The sequence below is a fragment of the Leguminivora glycinivorella genome, chromosome 5, assembly GCF_023078275.1.
Source record: "Leguminivora glycinivorella isolate SPB_JAAS2020 chromosome 5, LegGlyc_1.1, whole genome shotgun sequence".
In the NCBI taxonomy this organism is placed as follows: domain Eukaryota; kingdom Metazoa; phylum Arthropoda; class Insecta; order Lepidoptera; family Tortricidae; genus Leguminivora; species Leguminivora glycinivorella.
In genome coordinates, this window is record NC_062975.1 from 20,256,719 (window position 1) to 20,280,002 (window position 23,284).

At 40.1% G+C, this 23,284-nt stretch overlaps 1 protein-coding gene across 3 annotated transcripts; it reads left to right on the forward strand.

The window, feature by feature from the left end:
* Positions 1-22,969, forward strand: LOC125226536 (integrator complex subunit 5). Of its 3 annotated transcripts, XM_048130526.1 has the most exons (18): positions 1-295; positions 539-686; positions 3,557-3,667; positions 4,830-4,993; positions 5,509-5,629; positions 7,130-7,294; positions 8,006-8,085; positions 8,247-8,325; positions 8,976-9,291; positions 10,914-11,091; positions 12,371-12,485; positions 17,794-18,017; positions 18,600-18,761; positions 19,482-19,598; positions 20,155-20,329; positions 21,298-21,434; positions 22,076-22,160; positions 22,639-22,969. In XM_048130526.1, exons 1-18 carry the CDS (start codon positions 80-82, stop codon positions 22,875-22,877), a joined length of 2,832 nt encoding a protein of 943 aa, XP_047986483.1. In that variant the 5' UTR covers positions 1-79; the 3' UTR covers positions 22,878-22,969. The 3 variants fall into 3 exon arrangements, with proteins under 3 accessions (XP_047986483.1, XP_047986484.1, XP_047986485.1); XM_048130527.1 differs by lacking the exon at positions 8,247-8,325 and having other exon boundaries at positions 8,006-8,164; XM_048130528.1 differs by lacking the exon at positions 8,247-8,325 and having other exon boundaries at positions 8,006-8,164; positions 21,301-21,434.
* Positions 22,970-23,284: the final 315 nt, after the last annotated feature.

Sequence of the window (23,284 nt, forward strand, 5' to 3'; positions counted from 1 at the left end):
TTTTGCGTGCGTGATGCACGCATCTTTTCAACACTTATTTATGTACCATTTTTTGACAAAAAGTGACTAAATAGGCAAAATGAATCCCTCTGGCAATTCCACTGCATTGTCGGCGGACCTTAACAACTTTATTTATGGTGTATCACGAAGGAACTTCCAGAATGCTTTGGAGCTTACTAAAATCGGTATTAGCCTGTTGAAGACGTTTCCTGCGGCTAGGGATGCTGTCCTCGAATATTTCGCGATGGTTTTTCATAGTGCGGTCAACGTTTCTATCAACCCAACCGACTATGAGGTATGTTTTTCTAAAAAATAGCGATTTAAAGACCCGGTCTTTACACTGGCGTATTTTGCTTAAAGTACTCAGTCATACAGCTTTGTATACATAATTACATATACAACATGGTTTATAATTTATGTACCTACTATTAAGTAGTTGTAAGATTGCTGAGCCCTTGCAGGGTCATATTACTCCCACATGTAATATGTTTGCAATAAATGCTTTGTTTGTTTGTATAAGTCATGAGTTGTTCCTCAGAATGACCCTAATACAAACGGAGCGCTGGAAAGTGTGAACATGATTGGACCCGAGCTCTGTAGTCTTGGAGAAGCCTGGGCTCCCTTTGTTGCGCCATGGTGCATCAATCTAATTATGGATATAGCTACACAGAAAGAAAATGTCCCAAGTAAGTACTGCTTCATTATTGGAAATGGAAGGTTTGAGGTAAATCCTTTGCATTGTAATGTCAAGAACTGGTGTCACTCAAAGCCTGACCAGAAATATATAACCGTTGTTAGGAGCAGGGTTCGAGGATATATATCAATGGATATATACCAAGATATATATCCGAAATATATCCAGCTGGGTTCGACGATATATATCAATGGATATAAATATCCGATATGTATCATTTTTTTATAAATATTGCAATACAAAAATGATTTAAAAAAATAATTGGTTGTCTGTAAAGTCGGTTTACGGACGGTAGTTTAACATGATAACGTCAAACATTACAGTAGTATAGACAGGGGCGGTCAGAGTATAGCAAAAGGGGCCCGATTCTGGGACTTTTTTCACGTTTTTTTGTTCTTATTTGAAAGAATGCATTAAAATAAGCATCTTTTATAAATTAAAGTTTTTTTAAAAATCTACTAATTTAGGAGTTAGAGTGGTGCAAAGTTGCAAAATTTTCCCGTAGCATTACTAAGGCGCCAGAGACAGAAAGCGATATCGACGGAGCCCCGCTTATTACAGAAACTGCACAGAATAGGAGCCTTCGGCCGTTTGAAGATACCTAACGAACCTAACCTATACCTATATAAAAGTCGTCATTTTGTATCCTAGACCGTTTGCGAGACACGCGTTAATTTTATTAAAGTGCTAGTGCCATTTACTAATCTTAGAACCCTAATATCTCAGTAAATATTAATGGAAAAGAAAAAGTTTATATAACAAAACATCCTTATTTAAACGTGTTCTATATGATTTATCACTATTAACATAGGTTATATTGGTAAAAAAATCATCGTAAACGTCTCTGGCGCCTTAGTGAATACTATGGGAAAATTCGCAACTTCGTACTGCTCTAACTCCTAAATAAGTAGGTTTTTCAAACAACTTCATTCTATAAAAGATGCTTATTTTAATGCAATCTTTCATGTTTTTAAATTACAAACACTCAAAAATAATAAATGAAAATTTATAACAAAAATTTTCTAAGTCCTAAAATCGCTTATACCCCAACCGTCCATACACAAACCACTTTCTCTTGCTTGGTGGCCTTGAGGAACGGGACAATGACGTCATCTTTTTCGTGCATGCAGCCCGTAGTAACGAGTTATTAGACGTTATCACGTCAAAATGTAACATTGTTAAAAATATACTTTTTTTGTGTTTGTTACTGTTTTTCTACTAAATTTTATGTTTTTTGGTAGATTCTTCATTATCTAAAGTAGTATTCATAAATAATGCAACAAAATAATAATATGCCTTCCATACAGAATGGATATATATCAAAGTTGATATATATCCAATATATATCATAAATATCCGATATTTTGATATTTATTATAAATATCGGTTATTTTCGAACCCTGGTTAGAGGCGCCTGCTATTATTCTGATGGATGGGCTGACAGTTCAGTATAAAAAAAAAATAGCCTTTGTTTACTGAAGCTTTTTACATTCATCTACACATATAAATAAATAATAAATAAATAAATATTGGGGACACCTTACACAGATCAACTTAGCCCCAAACTAAGCAAAGCTTGTACTATGTGTGCTAATTAAGTGACGATATACAATACTTAAATAGATAAATACATACTTATATACATAGAAAACATCCATGACTCAGGAACAAATATCTGTGCTCATCACACAAATAAATGCCCTTACCGGGATTCGAACCCAGGACCGCGGCTTAGCAGGCAGGGTCACTACCGACTGAGCCAGACCGGTTGTCGGTTACATATACTATCTTTGCTTATTATCTATTTGTTTTTAAACTATAATATATTACTATTTTTTCCCATCTACAACTTCCAACTTCAGTCTTTTGAGGACATAGGCCTCTTCCAAAGCCTTCCAGGTATCATGGTCTCTCGCTTTCCTGAGCCAGTTCACTCCGCCTATCTTTTTAAAATCATCTGACCATCGGAGATGTATGTTCAGTATAGTATGAAGAAAATAGTTCTAAATGAAATTCCACAACATGGCGCGTAGTTATATATTTCTGGTCAGGTTTTACATATTTGTGACACTGTTGTACTTTTGGGAAAGAGTAAATTTTTAATATTCTTCTTAAGTGGAAACTTTCTGAAAACTTGTTTAGAATTGAAAATAAAGAATCATCCTCCTTGCGTTATCCCGGCATTTGCCACGGCTCATGGGAGCCTGGAGTCCTCTTTGACAACTAATCCCAAGATTTGGCGTAGGCACTAGTTTTACTAAAGCGACTGCCACTGCCATCTGACCTTCCAACTTCCAACCCGAAGGGTAACTAGACCTTATTGGAATTAGTCCGGTTTCCTCATGATGAATTGAAAATAAAGAATATCAACGACATAAAATCTTGTCTTTCAGTAATAAGGTTCGAATGTACCATTAACCCCTGGAACGCTGTTGTCAAACAATTGCCATTGAATTACTAGCCTTCAGTATATTATTTACAGTTTAAATTGTCTGGGAGAGATCTGTGACAAGGCGTTTGAGGGGTTAAGCTGCAGAGGGGTTCTTGCAAAACCAGTTAAAAAAAAGTTAACAAATAGTTATGTAGTTTTTAATTAAAAACTTAGTCACTGAAAAGATAGTTTTTTAATATTTAAGTATTTGTAACTTTTACTAAACTTGAAAATATATGCAAGAAATAAAAGGCTTTTTTATTTTTATTTTATTTATACCATTAAGCTACATAGTTTGGCATTTACTGAATTAAACAACTATAGCCACAAAGACAGATGGGCATATGAGTGAGACACTTGCTTTATTTAATGAAATTGTTCAGTGTTCTTTTTTTTAATTCCAGTGTTTAATTTATATTTCTAACTTTCAGATGGAACCCTCCAGACAACTGAACCAATAAGGATTCTGCTGGATATCACAGCACAAAACCTGACATTACTAGACACTGACATGAGAGCCAAGTGCATAGATATGATGCTTGGTAAGAAATCATAATATTAACGGCCCAGCCCAGCCATTGGTCTAAGCGCGACGGCGGCGAGCGGCAGCTGCATCGCTGTCTCGCTCCATTGTATTGCCGCCGCTCACCACTGTCGCGCTTAGACCAATGTCGTGGCTGAGCCGTAAATCATGACCAAAGGGATTATAGGGGACATTTTCCCGACATTTTCTCAGCAACAGAGTGATCACACTCAAAACATGGAGCAAATTACCAGAAGCCGTGATCTCAACACTGAATGTCAACCAGTTTAAGAACCGACTAGATAACTAAGTATTTAACAAATTTAAAGAACACATCTTAAGAAAGAATAGTTGGATACAGGCAACTATCAGTTGTTACAACCTTATAACTGCCTGCCTGATTGATAAATAATAATAATTTGAACAGCAAATAGCCAGATCCACACAGAGCAGGGCATGTTGCGAGGAAATGTGCTCGAGTGACAAACATTCAATGTAGGCATGCCCTGGCTCGGGCAGGTTGTTCAGCCGAGCATAACACGCACATTGCATTGACCTAGGCACGTCTACATAGCACGTTTGACACCCGACGAAATTGCCTTGCTCTGTGTGGATCTGCCTATTGTATACATAATTTGTATGCACTCATTTTGATTTTGGTGTTTGACTGGAGATTTTATATCCCAAGTAATTTTAAGACACTAGTAAACAACCTACTTTTATCCAGGCAGGAAAATAAGGACTATATTTTTATGGAGAGTTGATGATTACTTATTCTTTTAATGATGAATTGAATGTTGATTCATATTCAATATATTTTACAGTATACACAATGAAGAACCGTGTGGTGACGGGCTAAGAATTTCACCACCCCCTTTCTTCCCGTGGGTGTCGTAGAAGTCGACTGTGGGATATGGGTTAAATTGTAGCGTAGGCGAGAGGCTGGCAACCTGTCACTGCAATGTCACAATTTGGATTTCTTTCAACCCTTTTTTGCCAAGAGTGGCTCTGAAACTTAGTAGTTCATGTGCTCTGCCTACCCCTTTATGGGATACAGGCGTGATTATATGCATGTATGTATGTATGTACACATGAAGAAATATAACTTCCTTGGATTTTCATCTGTTCTGCACTTGTATTGCAATATCTCTATGATATTTAACATTTTATATTCTTGCTAGGCTGCCGTGCGTGCTCCTGGGCAGTCGGTTGGATCGGTCGCGCTGAACCTGCTCTGGTGGCGCCGAGAGCGCTAGCGTTGGGCGCCGACGCCGTACTAGCGCATTTAGCGAACCATCCCCCCGCGTTACTGCACGTGCGACGGGCGCTGCTCGACTTATTCCAGGTACTGTACACATGTTGCTAAGCTACCGTGCATTCTCCTGGGCAGGCCTGTACACATGTTTCCATGTTGATGACGAATTTCCAAAGCCAAGAAATGTCTTTCTTATAGAAGTATATTTTTAGAATGCCCCGTCACCTTCTTTCAGTTCTCACCTTTGTTTTGGTTAATTATAGTTAGTTTCAAATAGATTGTCTGCTAACTCAAAGACATATATAACTCCGTATAGACAGATAAAGTCTAAGAAAAAAACATACCTTAGTACCATACTCAGCTTGATGGCGCTAATATTAATATTTGACATTTTAAAACATATCAAGCTAAGAATATAGGCCAAATTGTCAAAACTGAGTTCAAAAGTTTTAAGCCTGTGTCAAGAGATGGCAGTCTATGCACTGTGATTACACATTTTACTTCGACAGTAACTCTCCATAATGGTCGATCCTCTTTGACTAAATACTAGATTTCTAGTGCTAAAACTTCATCATTATTGTTAGTGACTTTGAGTTTCATTGCAGGAAGCCATATCGTTAAAAGGAGACTCGGAAAAGCAGCGAGACGTGATCCCGTACCTGTTAAACTTGGCCGCCAAGTCCGACATCGTGCTCAAAGCTATCACACAAGACATCAAGCAGACGTGTAAGTATCATATTGCTACATATGTGGTTAACGAATGTGCGATACCTATGATATTGTATACAATTATTAAACACGACACACATTGATATTGAGTAGTTTACGTAAGTTTCAACCACGTCTCGGATACTGGCGATCAAATATATGAAAGAGGCCCATTCCAACACACATTCTAAGCTCGTGTAGGTAAACGCGTACCATGCTTGTGTGAGTGAGATATGACAGGTCGACTGTTCGCGTTTTTGACGCGGTAACGGTGAGGTAACCGAGAGGGGGTGGGTGGCACTTTCAGCGGGGAGCGGGAGTGGCCAGTCCGTACGATAGTACTCTTTATTATACTGTGGTTTCAATAGTTGTTGAGATGTGACTTTGAGAAGCACTGAGACCTGATTGGCTCAAAAGAAACCATGAGAATCATTGCATGAAAGATGCCAATTTAAAGATTCTTTTTAAAGATTTAAAGATTTTTTTAAAGATTTAAAGATTTTTATTGAACATAATAACATACATTTAGTAACAAATTTGTTCGTAATCAGCTGCATTAGTATAAACTGTGTCGCAGCTATTTACGCCCACCTCGGAACATAGTGAATTTTATGTTCTACTTATATCTAATAGACACATCAGTTTAGAAGTTTACTGTTTAGTAAACTTAAGTTTACTAGTTCAAACATGTGGTAATTGTTATAATTAACATTAGATAAAATTTAATTACAGCGAGTAATAGTTTAATGGGCAAGTAAGGCAGCAATTACAGGAAGTAATAGTTTAATATTTATGAATATAGTGAAACATATTTAACATGCTCATTCAAATAGTAACTCAGTCTCATAATAATTAAGTTTTTGTAAAAAGTTTTTTAGTTTCTTCTTGCATTCCCAGCATGACAGTTGATAAATAGGTAGCAAAGAATTTACTTTGTTATACAATTTAGCCGAGAGATAGTCATAGTGACGTCTAACAAGAGTCCAATGTCCAAGTCAAACGTCCAATCGCAACTAACTAGTTAGTCATAGTATATTAGGTATTTGTAGTAGGTACTAGCTTTGCCCGCGGCTTCGCTCGCGTTAGAAAGAGACAAAAAGTAGCCTATGTCACTCTCCATCCCTTCAACTATCTCCACTTAAAATAAATTTATAGTTTAAAAAACACTAGAAAAACACGCTTTTATAAATGCACGTAAAAGCCAAAAATAAATTATGGATCGTTCAAGTTGTCTCTATTTCTGGGATGAAGAGTAAACCAAGTGCTTTTAATTATAATATTTGATTGTAAAAGCGTGGGGCGCTGCAGTCGTGTTGCAACTGCAGTTAGCGCGCCAATCTGTGTAAATTGCTTCTCGTAACATAGCTTAACTTGATTTACAGCAAGTTATACAAAAAGTCTTTCCTGTTACAGTGCCCCACGCCGTGAAAGACGGACAAACAAACAGACACACACACTTTCCCATTTATAATATTAGTATGGATATTATTATACAAAAATGTTATTGTTGATTTTCAGTGACAGACGAGGTGATCCAACGTCTATGGGTGGTATGGACCCACCAACGCAACACAGCCGCGTGGGAAGGCGTGGGGCCTGAGTCGCTAGTGGCTCTACTCGTGCGCGCGACCGTGCAGTGCACTCTACTTCTACTCCACCACCCAGTGTGCCGGCAGTTACTTGGTGAGTTGTGTATAGACACTAGTGGTCTATGGGTGGTATGGACCCACCAGCGCAACACAGCGGCTTGGGAAGGCGTCGGGCCTGAGTCGCTAGTGGCTCTACTCGTGCGCGCGACCGTGCAGTGCACTCTACTTCTACTCCACCACCCAGTGTGCCGGCAGTTACTTGGTGAGTTGTGTCTATATACTAGTGGTCTATGGGTGGTATGGACCCACCAGCGCAACACAGCGGTTTGGGAAGGCGTGGGGCCTGAGTCGCTAGTGGCTCTACTCGTGCGCGCGACCGTGCAGTGCACTCTACTTCTACTCCACCACCCAGTGTGTCGGCAGTTACTTGGTGAGTTGTGTACAGATCGTTTCACGAATGGAATAAACGAAACTTTGATTGTATGAGTGACATCTGTATTGGTATAGTATACAGACGTCAAATGCTTCCATTATCTTGGTTAATCTGTCACACACATGCTTATTTTCGTTCATTTGTGTTTGTTCAATTGACGGTGAATGGGCAGTATGGTGCCAATGTGCCAGTAGACTTACTCGGTGACTGGGGATTGTGTACTGCGGGCAAATAAGTTTTTCACTAGGTAAAGGCTTGACAGACTTTACCTAGCCTGTATAATAAAGGTGGTGGTAAAATCACAAGGTGGAGAAATGGTGCCAGTTTCACCAGCGCAAAATACATCTCAGTTTATTACTGTTTTCTTTTCAGAGTACCTCCTACAGAAGTTAGAACTATCCGGTCTACTCCCAGACGCGGACTTTCCTCTCCTGACCAGTGCCGCTGAAGAGGCCCCGATGCTCAGGGAGAGACTGCTGGTCGGAGACCAGCTGGAGCAGTATACTATAGCCCGGCTGCTTATACTTGTCAGTGAGTACCGTTGTGTTGAGACTGTTTACACAAGACAACCTACAGACGTTAGAGCTATCTCCTGACCAGTGCCGCCGAAGAGGCCCCGATGCTCAGGGAGAGACTGCTTGTCGGAGACCAGCTGGAACAGTATACTATAGCCCGGCTGCTTATACTTGTCAGTGAGTACCGTTGTAGTTGAGACTGTTTACACAAGACAACCTACAGAAGTTAGAACTATCCGGTCTACTCCCAGACGTGGACATTCCTCTCCTGACCAGTGCCGCTGAAGAGGCCCCAATGCTCAGGGACAGACTGCTTGTCGGAGACCAGCTGGAAAAACCCTATACTATAGCCCGGTTGCTTATACTTTTTTTCCTTCTGTCACAGCTTAAGATTCTTGCTTCTGCTTTAGCATCTACATAATCTCAAGATTTTGCGTAGACGGGCATTTTCAGAATATGGGTCCCCCCAATTAGCGTATGTTAACAAAAATTAACTCACTGTCAGTTTTGTGACGACAATTAAGCATAAAATCTGTCTAAAAATTTACTTTTTTCACATTCTGAATGTTTTAAGTTTATGTAATTAACACAAAAACAATTATTTTATTGAAATTTCATCAAACAATTTATTTTCTTAACTATCGTCACAAAACTAACAGTGAGTTAATTTTTGTTAACGACTTACGCTAATTACGAAAGCGAGTGTCATTCGACTGATTGAATGAGCCTTTCCAATATCCACTGTTGAGATAGTTTACTCTTTATTTTATTTCCATAGATATTTTTTTTTTATAATTTGGATGACATAACCTAACTTTAACTTCCAGGTTGCCGTCTCCCCTCCGAATACGTCAACACGCTAAGCTACCTCCTCCAATACTCTCGCACCGACACAACCCTAGCGCTCTTCGTACGCATAATGTCCGGAACTATGACCATGCACATCCCTAATGACACCTCAGAACGCGCGTTAGGCTCCGCCGAAAGATACCAAGAACATATACAAACGGCCGTCGGAAATGCGCTGAGGAATTCTATGCAGTCAGATACTCAGATAAAGAAGAGTTTTGTGCAAGGAAAGGTGCCGGCCGATCAGAAGACTTATTTACATCATTATTGTTTGAATATCGTCAAATTGTTGCGGTAAGTCGATTTTGTTGTTTATACTCCAATTGCTAATTCGAGTCCAAAAAAACTACGACAGATACGTCAATGTCACAGCTGTCAATGTCATTTATGTCACTGTCAAAATACTTTTCAGGTTTCGCCAACCTTCTACATTCTTTATTTGGCACGTAAGAAATCCAAGAATACTTGATGATAAAATTGTGAAGAAAATTCGTTTTAGTTTTTTTGTTTTAATTCTCATACGTCAAATTAGTTCCACCGGTCGCCACTAATGATAAATGTTGGTAATTCGCATTATATTACGTGTATTTGTGATAATCAACATCACCTTCATTCACGTTGCTAATAATAATACAACTTAAACCAGACAAATGTATGCACTAAAGATGCCCTGTCTCAGTCCGGTGCAATTTTCGCCAATGTTTATTAAATTAGTCATTGGAGTCTAACAACCCATTACCAATATTAGAATGTTATTGCTGAAGGGTAGCACCTGAACTGGCTCTCAGAATGGCGCGTGGCGAAGTCAGGGGCTCACGAAAGGTATTTCCTTAGCGTATTGAACGAGTGCCCAATGTATCTCTGAGACTCCTCAGGAGATTTGGAACCATAAATTGAAGAACATTACTCAAACTTACTTACATACTTGCAAATACTCTCTTTAAGGTAAAACAATAGATCATTACATGTGCCATTTTTTATCTAAAAGGTTCATAAATGTCGGTTGTCAATAAAGCGCTACTTGCATATTAACGTCTGTCTATCATAATATCAGAGATGTAGTCTGTATATCTGTGTATCATACATAATAATAAATTCAAATACAGTTTGACAGACCATGGTGTCATGGCCGCTTCCAAAACAATGGCGGCCGTGGCAACCATAAAGCCCACTATACACTATTTCGCTGATTAGCTAATTGTAAAATATATGTATAAAAAATTGGTCACAATATCTTTATCATCAATAGTTTGTTCTATACCGCAAAATATAGCACCAAATGTTATTGATACCTGAAGTGATACAAGCGCAATACCAACTTTACAACTAAAAATCACGGAAAAAAAGAAAAAAAATCGAGCGTCCTAGTATTTATGTAAATAATAAAAGACTATTAAATATATAAATCAAAGGATGGAAATAAATAATAAATAATTTATCTTGGCGTGTGTTTTTATAAAAAAGGAATATACTATTTTACAAACATTTTATTGCAGTGGTAACATCGTAGTAGTTTTTTTGGACTCGAATTAGCAATTGGAGTATAGTTATATAAAAAAAAGTGTTCGTTACTCTATATACGACTGATCTGTATCATTCTTAATATGCATAATGTCTGGAACTATGACCATGCACAATGCACATCCCTAATGCAACCTCAGAACCACACCACATTTTATGTTGATTGTATAAAAAGACAACATGTGTTTATTATATGAAAACTTAGCACCTATGCTAAGGTTTTAGGAAACGGCTTCTTTCTGTCATGTTAAAAAAAAATGTACAATTTGGTTACTAACGTACACTTTTTTTAAAGTGTGTTAATTAAAAAAATGTACGAATAGTCTACAATACGGAATCTGGTAACTTTCCTCTATAAGCCAAACCCACTAAAAAATCTCTATATTTGTTCTTAGATGGGAGAACTCAAACCGCGTACCGCACCTCCGCACGCGTCCCATAGGCCGAGCGGTCGAAGCGAACCTCTGTCGCTTCGGTACGGCGCTACAAGACACCGCTTCACTGCTGCGCATCTCCGTTGAGTGCACCATGTCTTCCCTGCCTGAGATGCCTGCCTGCCACGCCTTGGCTGAGGTAACTAAAAATACATATAAATACATCCGACACATAGGCCGAGCGGTCGAAGCTAACCTCTGTCGCTTACGGCACTACAAGATACCGCTTCACTACTGCGCATCTCCGTTGAGTGCACCATGTTTTCCCTGCCTGAGATGCCTGCCTGCCACGCCTTGGCTGAGGTAACTAAAAATATATATAAATACATCCGACACATAGATTGAGCGGTCGAAGTCAACCTCTGTCGCTTACGGCACTACAAGACACCGCTTCACTGCTGCGCATCTCCGTTGAGTGCACCATGTCTTCCCTGCCTGAGATGCCTGCCTGCCACGCCTTGGCTGAGGTAACTAAAAATACATATAAATACATCCGACACATAGGCCGAGCGGTCGAAGCCAACCTCTGTCGCTTACGGCACTACAAGACACCGCTTCACTGCTGCGCATCTCCGTTGAGTGCACCATGTTTTCCCTGCCTGAGATGCCTGCCTGCCACGCCTTGGCTGAGGTAACTACAAATATATATAAATACATCCGACACATAGATTGAGCGGTCGAAGTCAACCTCTGTCGCTTACGGCACTACAAGACACCGCTTCACTACTGCGCATCTTCGTTGACTGCACCATGAGGTAACTACAAATATATATAAATACATCCGTCACTTTTAGGACGAGCGGCCGAAGCCACAAGACACAACGTCCAGCAGCTAAGTAAAGCAGATTTGTAGGTAGGTACCATTCATTTTTAAAAACTCTCGGCCCAATTTTATTCAAATTAAAAGATAAACTGAAAATGTATATTAAAATATTATTAAACAGCTGTAAATACATAGTTATAATTTCCTCGGTTAATTATTTGACGAGTAACTTAGTCACAATGTGTCGTAAATACAGATGTAGTGCGATAACCTAACCATAAAATTAAAATAAAAAAAAAAACCCCGACCGCGACATAGTAAACCGATTTTCAGGAAACATGGCTAAGATCACTCCCGACTTACTCAGCTTTCAAACAAAAAATACTAAATCCAAATCGGTTCATCCGTTCGGGAGCTACGATGCCACAGACAGACACACACACAGACAGACAGACAGACACGTCAAACTTCTAACACCCCGTCGTTTTTGCGTCGGGGGTTAAAAAGGGTTTCCTTTGTATTTTTCCGGAAACGTTCGTATTTGTCATGCTAGTTCGTACGTTTCCGTAACAATACGAAGGCAAATCTTTTCGCATTACGTCTGTACACGGTATTTTGTTTAATGTTTATTTGTATTAATGGGTTTTCTTTGCAGGTATTGGACAGGATAGACCTGACGGGGACGAAGGGATTGCCGCCGAGCGTAGAAGCCATTCTGAAGGTCGTCAAAGCTACGGTTCTGTATTTCTTCCGGTGTCTACATGAAGAAGGTAAGAGCCCATTCAATATTATACCTTGGCCAGTGGTTCTTAAACTTAACTTGCTATGCATCTCTACGTCGCATAATAAATGATAATACTTTAAAATAAACATTGAATAATTATACATTGGTTTGGTAGATGTGACGGGTGACAAAAGGGCTGGCCACTATTTTGCTCAGAGAATAAGCATCGCCATTCAGCGAGGCAATGCGGCCAGCCTTTTGGCCACGCTGCCTGTTGGTGGCGACTTGCAGGGTGTTTTTGAGTTGTAGGTGTGTGTGTGTGTGTGTGTGTGTGTTTTTTTTAAGTATGTACTTTTAGGTTTAGTTTATTGACGATGCATGTTGCGGATTTTCCATTGTCTTACTTTTTGACGAAGCTTGTAGCTAATAACGGATTTTGTATTCAGTTGACGAAGCCTGCGTTGCGGATTTGAGAATATGGTTCTGAATAAATTATTTATATTATACATAGCAGGTTAAACTTAAACACATACTAACTTCTGTGAAACAAATATCTCTCAACTTTATGTGTTATAGAATATAATAGAATAGAATATAACAGAATAAACATTTATTCGTGAACACAGACAAGACAAAATACACATAATAACAACAAGACAAAGGAATTAAGTGCCACGAATTGTGCCATGCCATTGTATGTAGCACAATTATTATAAAGAACGTGAAAATGTGTTTTGTGTTTACTTTTACTAGGTTTAAACACTGTTTAGACTCAACTTAGCAACTTTATTTAAATCTCAACACCTTTTACACATGTTCCAAAATATTGACAAAATCATTCCACGGACAGAAGCCGTTTCCATCGACAACACAATTTTCCATTTCAAGGCGTTGCCACTGCGGAGGATCCTCTAAACTTACTTCAACGCCATCTCTTATTTGTTTTGCGGACAAGTACACGTAATCAACTCTTAGCAAATATCGATCCTTTTCCTCATCATACCACTTTTGAAACACGACCTTTCCTCCTATAGGATTATTTTCAAGTTGGTCATGTAGAACATACTGCCTGAAGCCGAGCGATCTTAACAGTATAATTATACAGAGTGGGGCCTGTAACAAAGGCGAAGAATTGAACTGTAGGCTATTCTTCTTATACTGATCAACATTTGTTCAGTGACTTTTAAAAATTATGAAGTCTAAATTTTTAATTTTTCATACAAAATAAATATTAGCTTCAATGTACGCCATTATTGTTGTCATTGACGTTGTCTGTCACACTTTAGACTTAACAGAATTCGCAATACATTACCTCTTAGAAAAAACTTTCAAGGGTGATAAAAATCAAAATACAAGTTATTTTTAAAAGTCGCCGAACAAATGTTGATCAGTATAAGGGGAATAACCTAGAGTTCAATTCTTCGCCTTTGTTACAGGCCCCACTCTGTATTAGCGTCATGTGCGACGAGCATATAAAATTTCCTTTTACTGTTCTCAACTATATCAGAAAAATATTCAAACAGAGGCGAAGCCACGAGTATGCCTCTATCTTTTTTTTATTTATACTACGTCGGTGGCAAACTAGTGTACGGCCCGCCTAATGGAAAGCGGTCACCGTAACCTATGGACGCCTGCAACTCAAAGAGTGTCACATGCGCGTTGCCACCCCATTAGAAACTTGTACATTCCCTTTTGCTGTGTTAAATACACAGTAAAAAGGAGTGCACAAGTTCCAAGGAGGGTTCGGGTTGCCGACGACTCAAAGGACAATAGACGGAACAAGTTAGTAAAATCTTAGTTTCAAATCGCTCGCTCATCTAATCAGTCGCTCGCAAATTCGAGATAAGTTTTCGCTATCGGCATTATAGTTTCCCATTGCGACGCCGTCTGTATTTGACCCCACGCCACATCTTCAGTCGCCTTACCATCATAATATTCCATCAAAAAGGAATCTACAAGATACCAACCAAAGTACAAACCGCCTGAAATACTCGGTGTATTACTATCAAAAACCATTTCAGTTTTCACTTCTCTCAAATCACAAATCTTTTCTGTTTTGCAGTATGACGAATTTGTAAAATTCACTATTCTGTTCAATTCCGTAAATGCTTTTCTCAAGTCTGTACGAATCAAATTGTTCTTCAATTCATTTAGAACAGCGGTTTTGAATTCTGCCGATTGGTTTCTGGCTTTAAATTTAAAGATGGGGTCAAAGTCTGTGATATTTTTAAAGAAAACTCGTCCACACTCTGTAAAGGCGCCTTCTGCAAATGCTTTTGCAGAATCTTTCGTCCTTTGTCTAGTATTGGCGTATACAAATACTTCGTCTCCCGGGCAGTTATTGTCGAGCAAATTTTTCTTAATCATCCAATCGGAGAAATACTTGCCCATATGGTATTCGAGGAGGCGTCCCTTTGGAGTTAAATGTTCTGCTTCTGTATTCCATTCTGGCCAAGGTTTGGAGCTGAGCAAATACGGCTCTTATATTATGTCTCGATAGGACTATCACTTGTTTTAACTCGTAGTCGTTACCGACAAAAAAGGTCGTTACAAGTATTGTACATTTTAGAAACATTACATGTGGTGACAAATGTTGTAGTGACCCTGGTCATAAAATAATTTTGGATAACATGTACCGAGACATTGTGACGGCGCTTAGCCAGTCTGCCATAGTCAGTAAGGAAAATGTAAGACATAATAAAAGTAACAAACATCGTATAGTCGGTTGGAATAGGCACGTGAAGGACGCTCACTGGCGGGCGAGACAAGCATTTATTGAATGGGTGTCTAATGGCAAACCTTTGGTGGGCACTGAATATACTAACATGTGTGAAAGTAAACGTATATTTAAGTCCCGACTAAAATGGTGCCAAGACCATCAAAATCAAATACAAATGGACATGATAGCATCGCATCACTCTAAAAAGGATTTTAAGGCATTTTGGAAGTCGACGGGCAGGTTAAATGTGAGGTCTGGCCCGCCAGCGGGTGTGGAGGGGGTAACAGATCACGGGGTCATAGCTAACATATTTAGAGATCACTTTACTGTGCAACCTAGCATAGCACCTGCATGTGAGGGGGGGAGCACGGGGGGCATTATGGAGAGGCGAGCGACGCGGATATCGGCCTCAGACGTAGCTAAGTCTATACATGCTATGTCTGGTGGTAAGTCGCCTGGCCATGATGGCCTCAGTGTGGAACATCTACGCTATGCTGGGTGTCATATTTCACGTGTACTTGCATTGTTTTATTCTCTCTGTATATCCCATTCGTACCTGCCAAGTGACTTAATAAGAACCCTTGTAATACCAGTAGTGAAAAACAAGACCGGAGACCTAACTAGTAAATCGAACTATAGACCAATATCTCTTGCTACTGTTATTGCAAAGGTACTGGACGGTGTGCTTAATGTACAGTTGAGTAAAAACCTTTCGTTGCATGACAACCAGTTCGGGTTTAGGCCTGGGCTGTCAACTGAAAGCGCTATCCTGTGCCTTAAGCATACTGCCGCGTACTATGTTGATAGGAATACTCCGGTCTATGCTTGTTACCTTGATTTATCGAAAGCGTTTGATCTGGTTTCCTACGAATTGCTTTGGAAGAAACTAGAGGGAATTAACTTAGCGCCTGATCTTATAAGTATATTCAGATATTGGTATGGAAACCAGATCAACAACGTGAAATGGGCAGGTACATTGTCTGAGCCGTACAGGTTGAGGTGTGGAGTGAGACAGGGGGGATTAAGCTCACCATCACTTTTCAACCTGTATATGAATGACCTTATTGTAGCGCTCAGCACCATGCATGCCGGCTGTCATATAGATGGGGTAAATGTGAACAATTTGAGTTATGCAGACGACATGGTGCTGTTGAGTGCGTCAGTTTGTGGCATCAGAAGGTTACTGAAGGTATGTGAGGAGTATTCTCACTCGCACGGACTTAAGTATAATGTTGAGAAAAGTCAGTACATGGTTTTTGGGGTCGAGTCTAAAATTCCGTCATTGATACCACCTATTAGACTTAACGCGGTTGCCTTAAAAAGAGTATACCAGTACAAATATTTAGGTCATATAGTTAGGTCCGACCTCAAGGACGATGATGACATAGAGCGGGAACGTAGGGCCTTGTCGATCAGAGCTAATATGATTGCACGAAGATTTGCTCGGTGTTCAAATGACAGTAAAGTGACGTTGTTTAGAGCTTTTTGTACAACATTTTATACCTGCAGTCTATGGCGAAAGTTCAATCTTAAATCGTATAAGGCCCTACAAGTACAATATAATAATGCATTTAGGGCGCTGATGGGGCTGCCGCGATACTGCAGCGCATCTGGGATGTTCGCGGAGGCGCGTGTGGCATGTTTTAAAGCTACTATGCGCCTGCGGGCTGCATCTCTGGTGCGACGTGTGCGCTCCAGCTCCAACAGCGTCATGTCAATGATTGCGAACAGGTTTTGCCCTTATGTCGCATTTTGTTGTGGGCTTCATGCACCTGTGGTTGACACAGTGAGGAATAACTATAGATAAGGGTTATCCTATCAGTGTGTCAATCACAGCTGCTTGACTTTTTAGTATGTGTGTTGTGTCTGTGTATTTTTTATATTTTATTGTAAATTATGAGTTGTGTTACTTGAAATAAATAAATTTTAATTTAATTTAATTTAATATATCTGCGATGTTCGTTTCGCACTTGATACTAAAATGTGCACTAACGAGTCAGTACTTTGTTTTGTTATCAATATGAGTTATTAATAATTCATGACGAGGTTGAAAACCTGATTTACAAACGGAAATAGAACTCGGGGTTGTTGTCTTTCATAATGGGTAGCCTTGATGGGATTGTGTTTATGTCAAAACTAGTTGTTTGTTATTTGAAATGATAATATTGAAGTTTATGCAAGCATTCTTGACCGTATACATAATTGGAAACAAAATCGTCAATACCACGGTAAATAAATAATTTGATGGATAATCATATTAATCACGATTCATCACCATGTTGAGTACTTATGGTTTCCTCCATTCTAAATCGACCTGAGTACTTAGGGTTCCCCTCCTCCCTCCAGTTGGTTCGACCCAGATACCTTTGCTTATTACGAACAATAATAACGTTGACCGACTAAAACTTCTCGTTTGGTGTGCTTTTGTCGAATGCTACAACTCGGTTGTTGTGTTCGCCTTAACACTTTCACAACCAAGAACCCGACTGGTGGGCACTCGTGAACTTTGCTCAGATGCTAGAGAACCCGCTGGGCGCGGCGTCAGTGACACCAGTGCTTGTACCGACTTCACCGTTCTTAGTAACAGTAAGGCCAGTTTTTACGAATGAATAAAAACCTATAAACTTTTTCACAGACATCCTAACAAAGCTCCGCGGTGTGCAGTCCGCGAGTCGACTTCTTCGCAAGTTGTGTCTGCACAGCAAGCTAGCTCGCGCCGCCGCTCTAAGGGACCTACTCGAAACAGCCATGTTTAGAGAGGAGGCAGCTTTTGGGAGTAAAAGCTTCGTGAATAATACTGTCGTGCCGGCTAGGGACTGGCAGCCAGAGGAATTACTGCTGCAGATGAATCAGAAACATGTAAGTAACAAGTTTAGAAAACATCCGGAAAACTCCACTAGTCGCCTGCTTCGCAAGTTATGTCTAAAGATATAAATACTACTTGAGTAATGCTGACAGCAATCTGGACGCCATGTTCATCACAAGAATTTCGCATATAAAACCTTGTGTTATCTATGGACTCATTGAAGTTACTACATAAATAATAACTTACTTACTTGGCTGGCGCGATAACCCAAAATGAGTTATGGCCTCCAACACAAGAGCACGCCATTATGCTCGGTCTTGAGCGGTATCGCGCCAGCTTTCGCCGACGCCGAGCTCACGGAGGTCTACCTCCACTCTATCCGCCCAACGATATTTTGGGTGTCCAGCAGGACGGCGTCCAATCGGTCTCCCCAAGTACGCCCTTTTGACTGCCCGATCTTCTCCCATTCTCTCAAGATTCTGGGACCCGTTAAAAGAGACGATGGCAGTTGGAGGATCCGCAAAAATTCCGAATTTGAAAAACTGGTAGCCGAGCCAAATATTATAGGTGAAACCAAAGCGCATCGTCTCCGTTGGCTAGGTCACATAAATAATAAAATAGTTTCTTTTCTCCAGGGCCCAATAACGCAGCTGACTCAGAGCCACACTTCAGTTTTCCACGCTGGTATCATCGGTTCAGGAATCCGGAAGCAGAACCTCTACGAATCCAAGAAGGACATTCCTCCCATCCTGACTACAAACAACGAGCTTCTGATGGGCGCCCTTATGTCTTGTATGGTAAGTTCATTCCAGAAAGTAATAACTCAATTGCCCCGCATATTTTAGTGTAGGCATCATCAATCGTCCAAAAAGGACATTTAAGTATGACTTCGGTCTCTTTAAAGCAAGAGTGAATAGACTATTACTGAATCGGTGTTTTCACTTTCCACCAGGTGGGACTAGGGTCAATCGCCGATCAGTCCATAATAAAAAAAAAGTAAGAGCCAAACTATTAACTTCATAAACTCTACACCATAGTCAACATTCCGGGCTTGGCTGTTTCGCTTCATTCACGTGAATTGGCATTATTTATTGATGAAACAATAGGGAACTTGACTGTAGTTAAAATAAAATATTTTATACCATGCACCAGATAATTATAAGAAAAACATGGACAAAAGTTATTTTTAAATCCAATTTCTATTTAATAAGTCAGGTAGAAATATATAAAGTAACTGAGTTGACCGTGACGTCACTCAATTCGATTTCAATATAAATTCCATATTAGCAAGTCGATCAAATTCGTTTTGACAGTTCTTAAAAATAAGCTGATTTGACTAGGAGGCAAGTAGCCTACTGTGAAGTTAGAGTTAGTAGCTTGGCTCTACATAAGATCTAATAATTTTTTGACATGGTTGCCTTATTGTTTTGTCTTGGCAACATTTTACATGAAAATGTTCATGGTCTTATCGTTATTTTTAGACTAATAAATTTCACGAAACGTTATTTTGTTGACAGGATGGCAACAACGGGGTGGTGGAAGGTTGCACCTCAGTGGCGTTGCTATTGGTAGAGTTGGTCTCACCTGACGTCATGTATAATGGACTGCCTTGGCCGGACGAAGACTTTACTAAGGTTAGTTGTTTAAAAGTTAACTACTCTTTTGGGATTATTTTTCATGGCGATGGGAAAGTAAGTTGAATTTAAAATATATCGGTTGATAGTTGAAATATGTATTTATGTGTGACTTTTCACGCCTAAACACTCTAGAGTCCTTATTTCTGTAGACTTGATATATTTCTGTAGAATTTCCTCACAATCGAAGTGAAAAGTAGAGTACACAACTCAGGCATAAATTGCCCCACGAGCTTCGACATTTAATGGTACTTCAGTTAGTAGTGGAAAACATGGAAATGCTTTCGATTCAATAAATAACCCCGCACGATTCGTGTACCTACTGATGTGCCGACGGAAAGTTTCCAAAATTCAGAAATTTTCACATAGGAAAACTTCGGAAACTTTCCATACTTTGTATGGACAATTGTATGGATGGAAACTTTCCATTTCATAAATTTAAATTCCTTTTATTTTTCGTGAAAGTTTCGTGAATTTTTCAAGAAATTTAAGGTTTTTTTGGAAAGTTTCCGCATTTTGCACATCACTACTTGTACCATAATACTTTTGGTTTCAGCAAGTAAGCATAGAGCGAGAGCTATACATGCGTTCAGCGTTAGAAAGCAGTGCTGTGGCCCGCGCGGCGTTACGGCGCTGCGCCGGCGCGCGTCCTTCATTATGTCTCGCGTCTGCACTGCTGCGTGCCGCCGCCGCTACCGCAGCGCCATTGCACCGCTTGGCCACACAGCAAGGTATATACCACATAACTTAGTCATTGTAGTAGGGGTCCAGTGAGTATATAGCGTGAACTGAATGAAAGCAGTATCGTAGTTCGAGCGGCGACACAGCGCTATGAGTGTAGCCAATATCAAGGACAAACGCTTATAAATAAATATTATAGGACGATCTTACACAGATTGACTGAGTCCCACGGTAAGCTCAAGAAGGCTTGTGTTGTGGGTACTCAGGCAACGATATTATAATATACAAATACTTATATACCTAGAAAACATCCATGACTCAGGAACAAATATCTGTGCTCGTCACACAAATAAATGCCCTTACCGGGATTCGAACCCGGGACCACGGCTTAGCAGGCAGGGTCACTAACCACTAGGCCAGACCAGTCAAAAAGCGGCTGCGAGTGCAAACAGAGCATGCGATTATCATGTCGATGTCGCTAAATGTGTTAAATCGTCACTACTTTGAAAAAAAAACTTGTATCTTCTTCTGTCAATGAAAAGAAAAATGTAATAAGTATGTATGGAATGCATATAGACTTACTGCGTTTTAACTTTGAGGAGCAGTGTGAGATACGAGATTTTTTCAAAGTAGTGACGAAATATAAATTCTTCAAACTTAGTGTAACAAGATCCTTAACTTAACACGTTGGACACCAGAAACCCACCTGGTAGGCACAACACAACACGTAAACTTTGCTCAGATCCCGGACAACCCGCTAGGCGTGTTCGCGCCATACAATGCAGGCGGTTATAAAATAACGTCTGCACGGGAAGCATGGTCGCGCGATAGACGATAAAATATCAGGCCGTCCCTATCGCACTTACAAATAGTGCGATAGGGACGGCCTGCTATTTTATCGTCTATCGCGCGACCATGCTTCCCGTGCTGGTTTCTGGCGTAGTGCGACATTTTTAGTCTGGTAGTGTTATGTCAAAATTATTATAATTATAACAGTTTCTCATCATTTATTTTACAGCAGACTCGCAATCACCCGAGATAATCCGCGAGAAGACCGCTCTGAAAGAACTTCTGGAAACCATGACTTTGGGACAGTTACTGCCACATCCACTCAGCCATATGATCGAGATGGTGCCCAACCTCTCCGCTATCGAGGTTTGTTCACCTTGTCATTATCTACTTTCAATTGATGATTACCGGAATAATTAAAACATCTAAACTGCCACGATCTGCCCCAGGGGCCCGTTTCTCGAAAGGTTCAAGTCTTGTATTACAAGTGTGTTTCCATGACAACCCATACGATTTGACAGTTCGCGCACTTGTAATACAAGGCTTGTACCTTTCGAGAAACGGACCCCTGGGGCCCATTTATAATAAATAAAAAAAAAAAAAATTCTCAAAACTGAAAGTTACAAGTTAGAAGCGGAAGTCTCTTTCCAACTTGTCATATTAGACATTGATTACCACTTGTAAATTGTAACTTGTAACTTCGAGAAATGGGCCCCTGGTTAAAAAAAGTAAGGTACAGCGGGGCAAATCTCGACAGGGGGGCAAATGTAACTGGTCCATTTTTTCCATGTATAATATTTGCATTATTAAATAGAGTGTCCACCGGTTATATAAGTAGGCGTGGGTATAGTAGGCGTGTTCAGTGGATGTAGAACTCAACATGTGTAATAATGGAAAAAATGGATTAGTTATAATGGCTCCCCAGTCGAGATTTTCCCCGCTGTACCTTATTCCTATAAGATTTTTCGAATAAGTTTCTCTCTAACAACAAAATCGTTTATTTGCAGATCGTGCAAGTGTTACGGGATTGCCTGTGGAGCTACACGCGAGACAACGTGCCTTCTCCGGCCTTGTTCATCGGTGATGTCACAGGTAATTCAAACTTATATGCCTAGGGTTGCAAAAAAAACGGTTTTTTTTCTGGCTTGAAAAAAAAAACATGAAAAAACCCGTGAAAAAAAAACAGTTTTTTTTCTGGAGTATGTTTTTTTTCTAAAGGACGAAATCTCAAAATTTGCAAAACAGTTAATACTTTTGTACGGTTTATTAGACTTTATGTTAACTACTATGAACACTCCCGACTAGTTCACCTTTAAAAAAAAAAAAAAATCAAAATCGGTTCATCCGTCCCGGAACCACGATGCCACAGACACAGACAAACACGTCAAACTTAACAACCCGTCGTTTTTGCGTCGGTCGTTAAAAAGGGGGCTAATTTAAATGATGGTTTTTAGACTGTAACCAGAATTTAGCAAATGATTAAATTTAATATTTATTGCATCGATATTGACGCTTTTATCTAAAGATAAGTATCCAAAATAAAGCATTTGTATGTCTATTATTGTACCAGGTCTGCACTGGCGCGACCCGGCCACCTGCCAGCCCGCGCCCGCCTACACGGACACGCTGCGCGCCATCCTGCAGCACGGCGTGCGCACGCACGGCCGCCTCTACCCGCTCATGTTCATGGACCTCGACAAGCCCGAGGGAGACACTGAAGGGGAACTGAGTATAGACCTGGATGCGGAAGCTATGGACGTGCCTGCGGAACCGGCACCACAAACTTCAACAGCTGCTGCGACTTATTAAAAACGCTAAGAGTTCAGAATGCAAGTTTCATTGCAATATGCTTTATGATCATGTATATAATAGTTATAAGTTTAATAAAAATATGGAAAATTGTGGGTAGTTTTAGTTACTTACAAAGCAGGCCCTACCCGCTCATGTTCATGGACCTAAAGACGCAGGGGGACAAGCCAGAGGGAGACGCTGAAGGGGAACTGAGTATAGACCTGGATGCGGAACCTATGGAGGTGCCTGCGGAACCGGCTCAAACATCGTCGGCTACTGCTTTTTAAAAAGCGAATATTTTGCATGTTTCATTAACAGCGTGCGCACGCACGGCTGCCTCTACCCCCTCATGTTCATGGCCCTAAAGACACAGGGGGACAAGCCAGAGGGAGACACTGAAGGGAAACTGAGTATAGATCTCGATG

Coding starts and splice junctions, on each gene's coding strand:
- LOC125226536 (XM_048130527.1), top strand. CDS start 80: ATGAATCCCTCTGGCAATTCCACTGCATTGTCGGCGGACCTTAACAAC. Junction 9,292..10,913: donor AATATCGTCAAATTGTTGCG/GTAAGTCGATTT, acceptor ATTTGTTCTTAG/ATGGGAGAACTCAAACCGCG. Junction 19,599..20,154: donor CGGACGAAGACTTTACTAAG/GTTAGTTGTTTA, acceptor TTTTGGTTTCAG/CAAGTAAGCATAGAGCGAGA.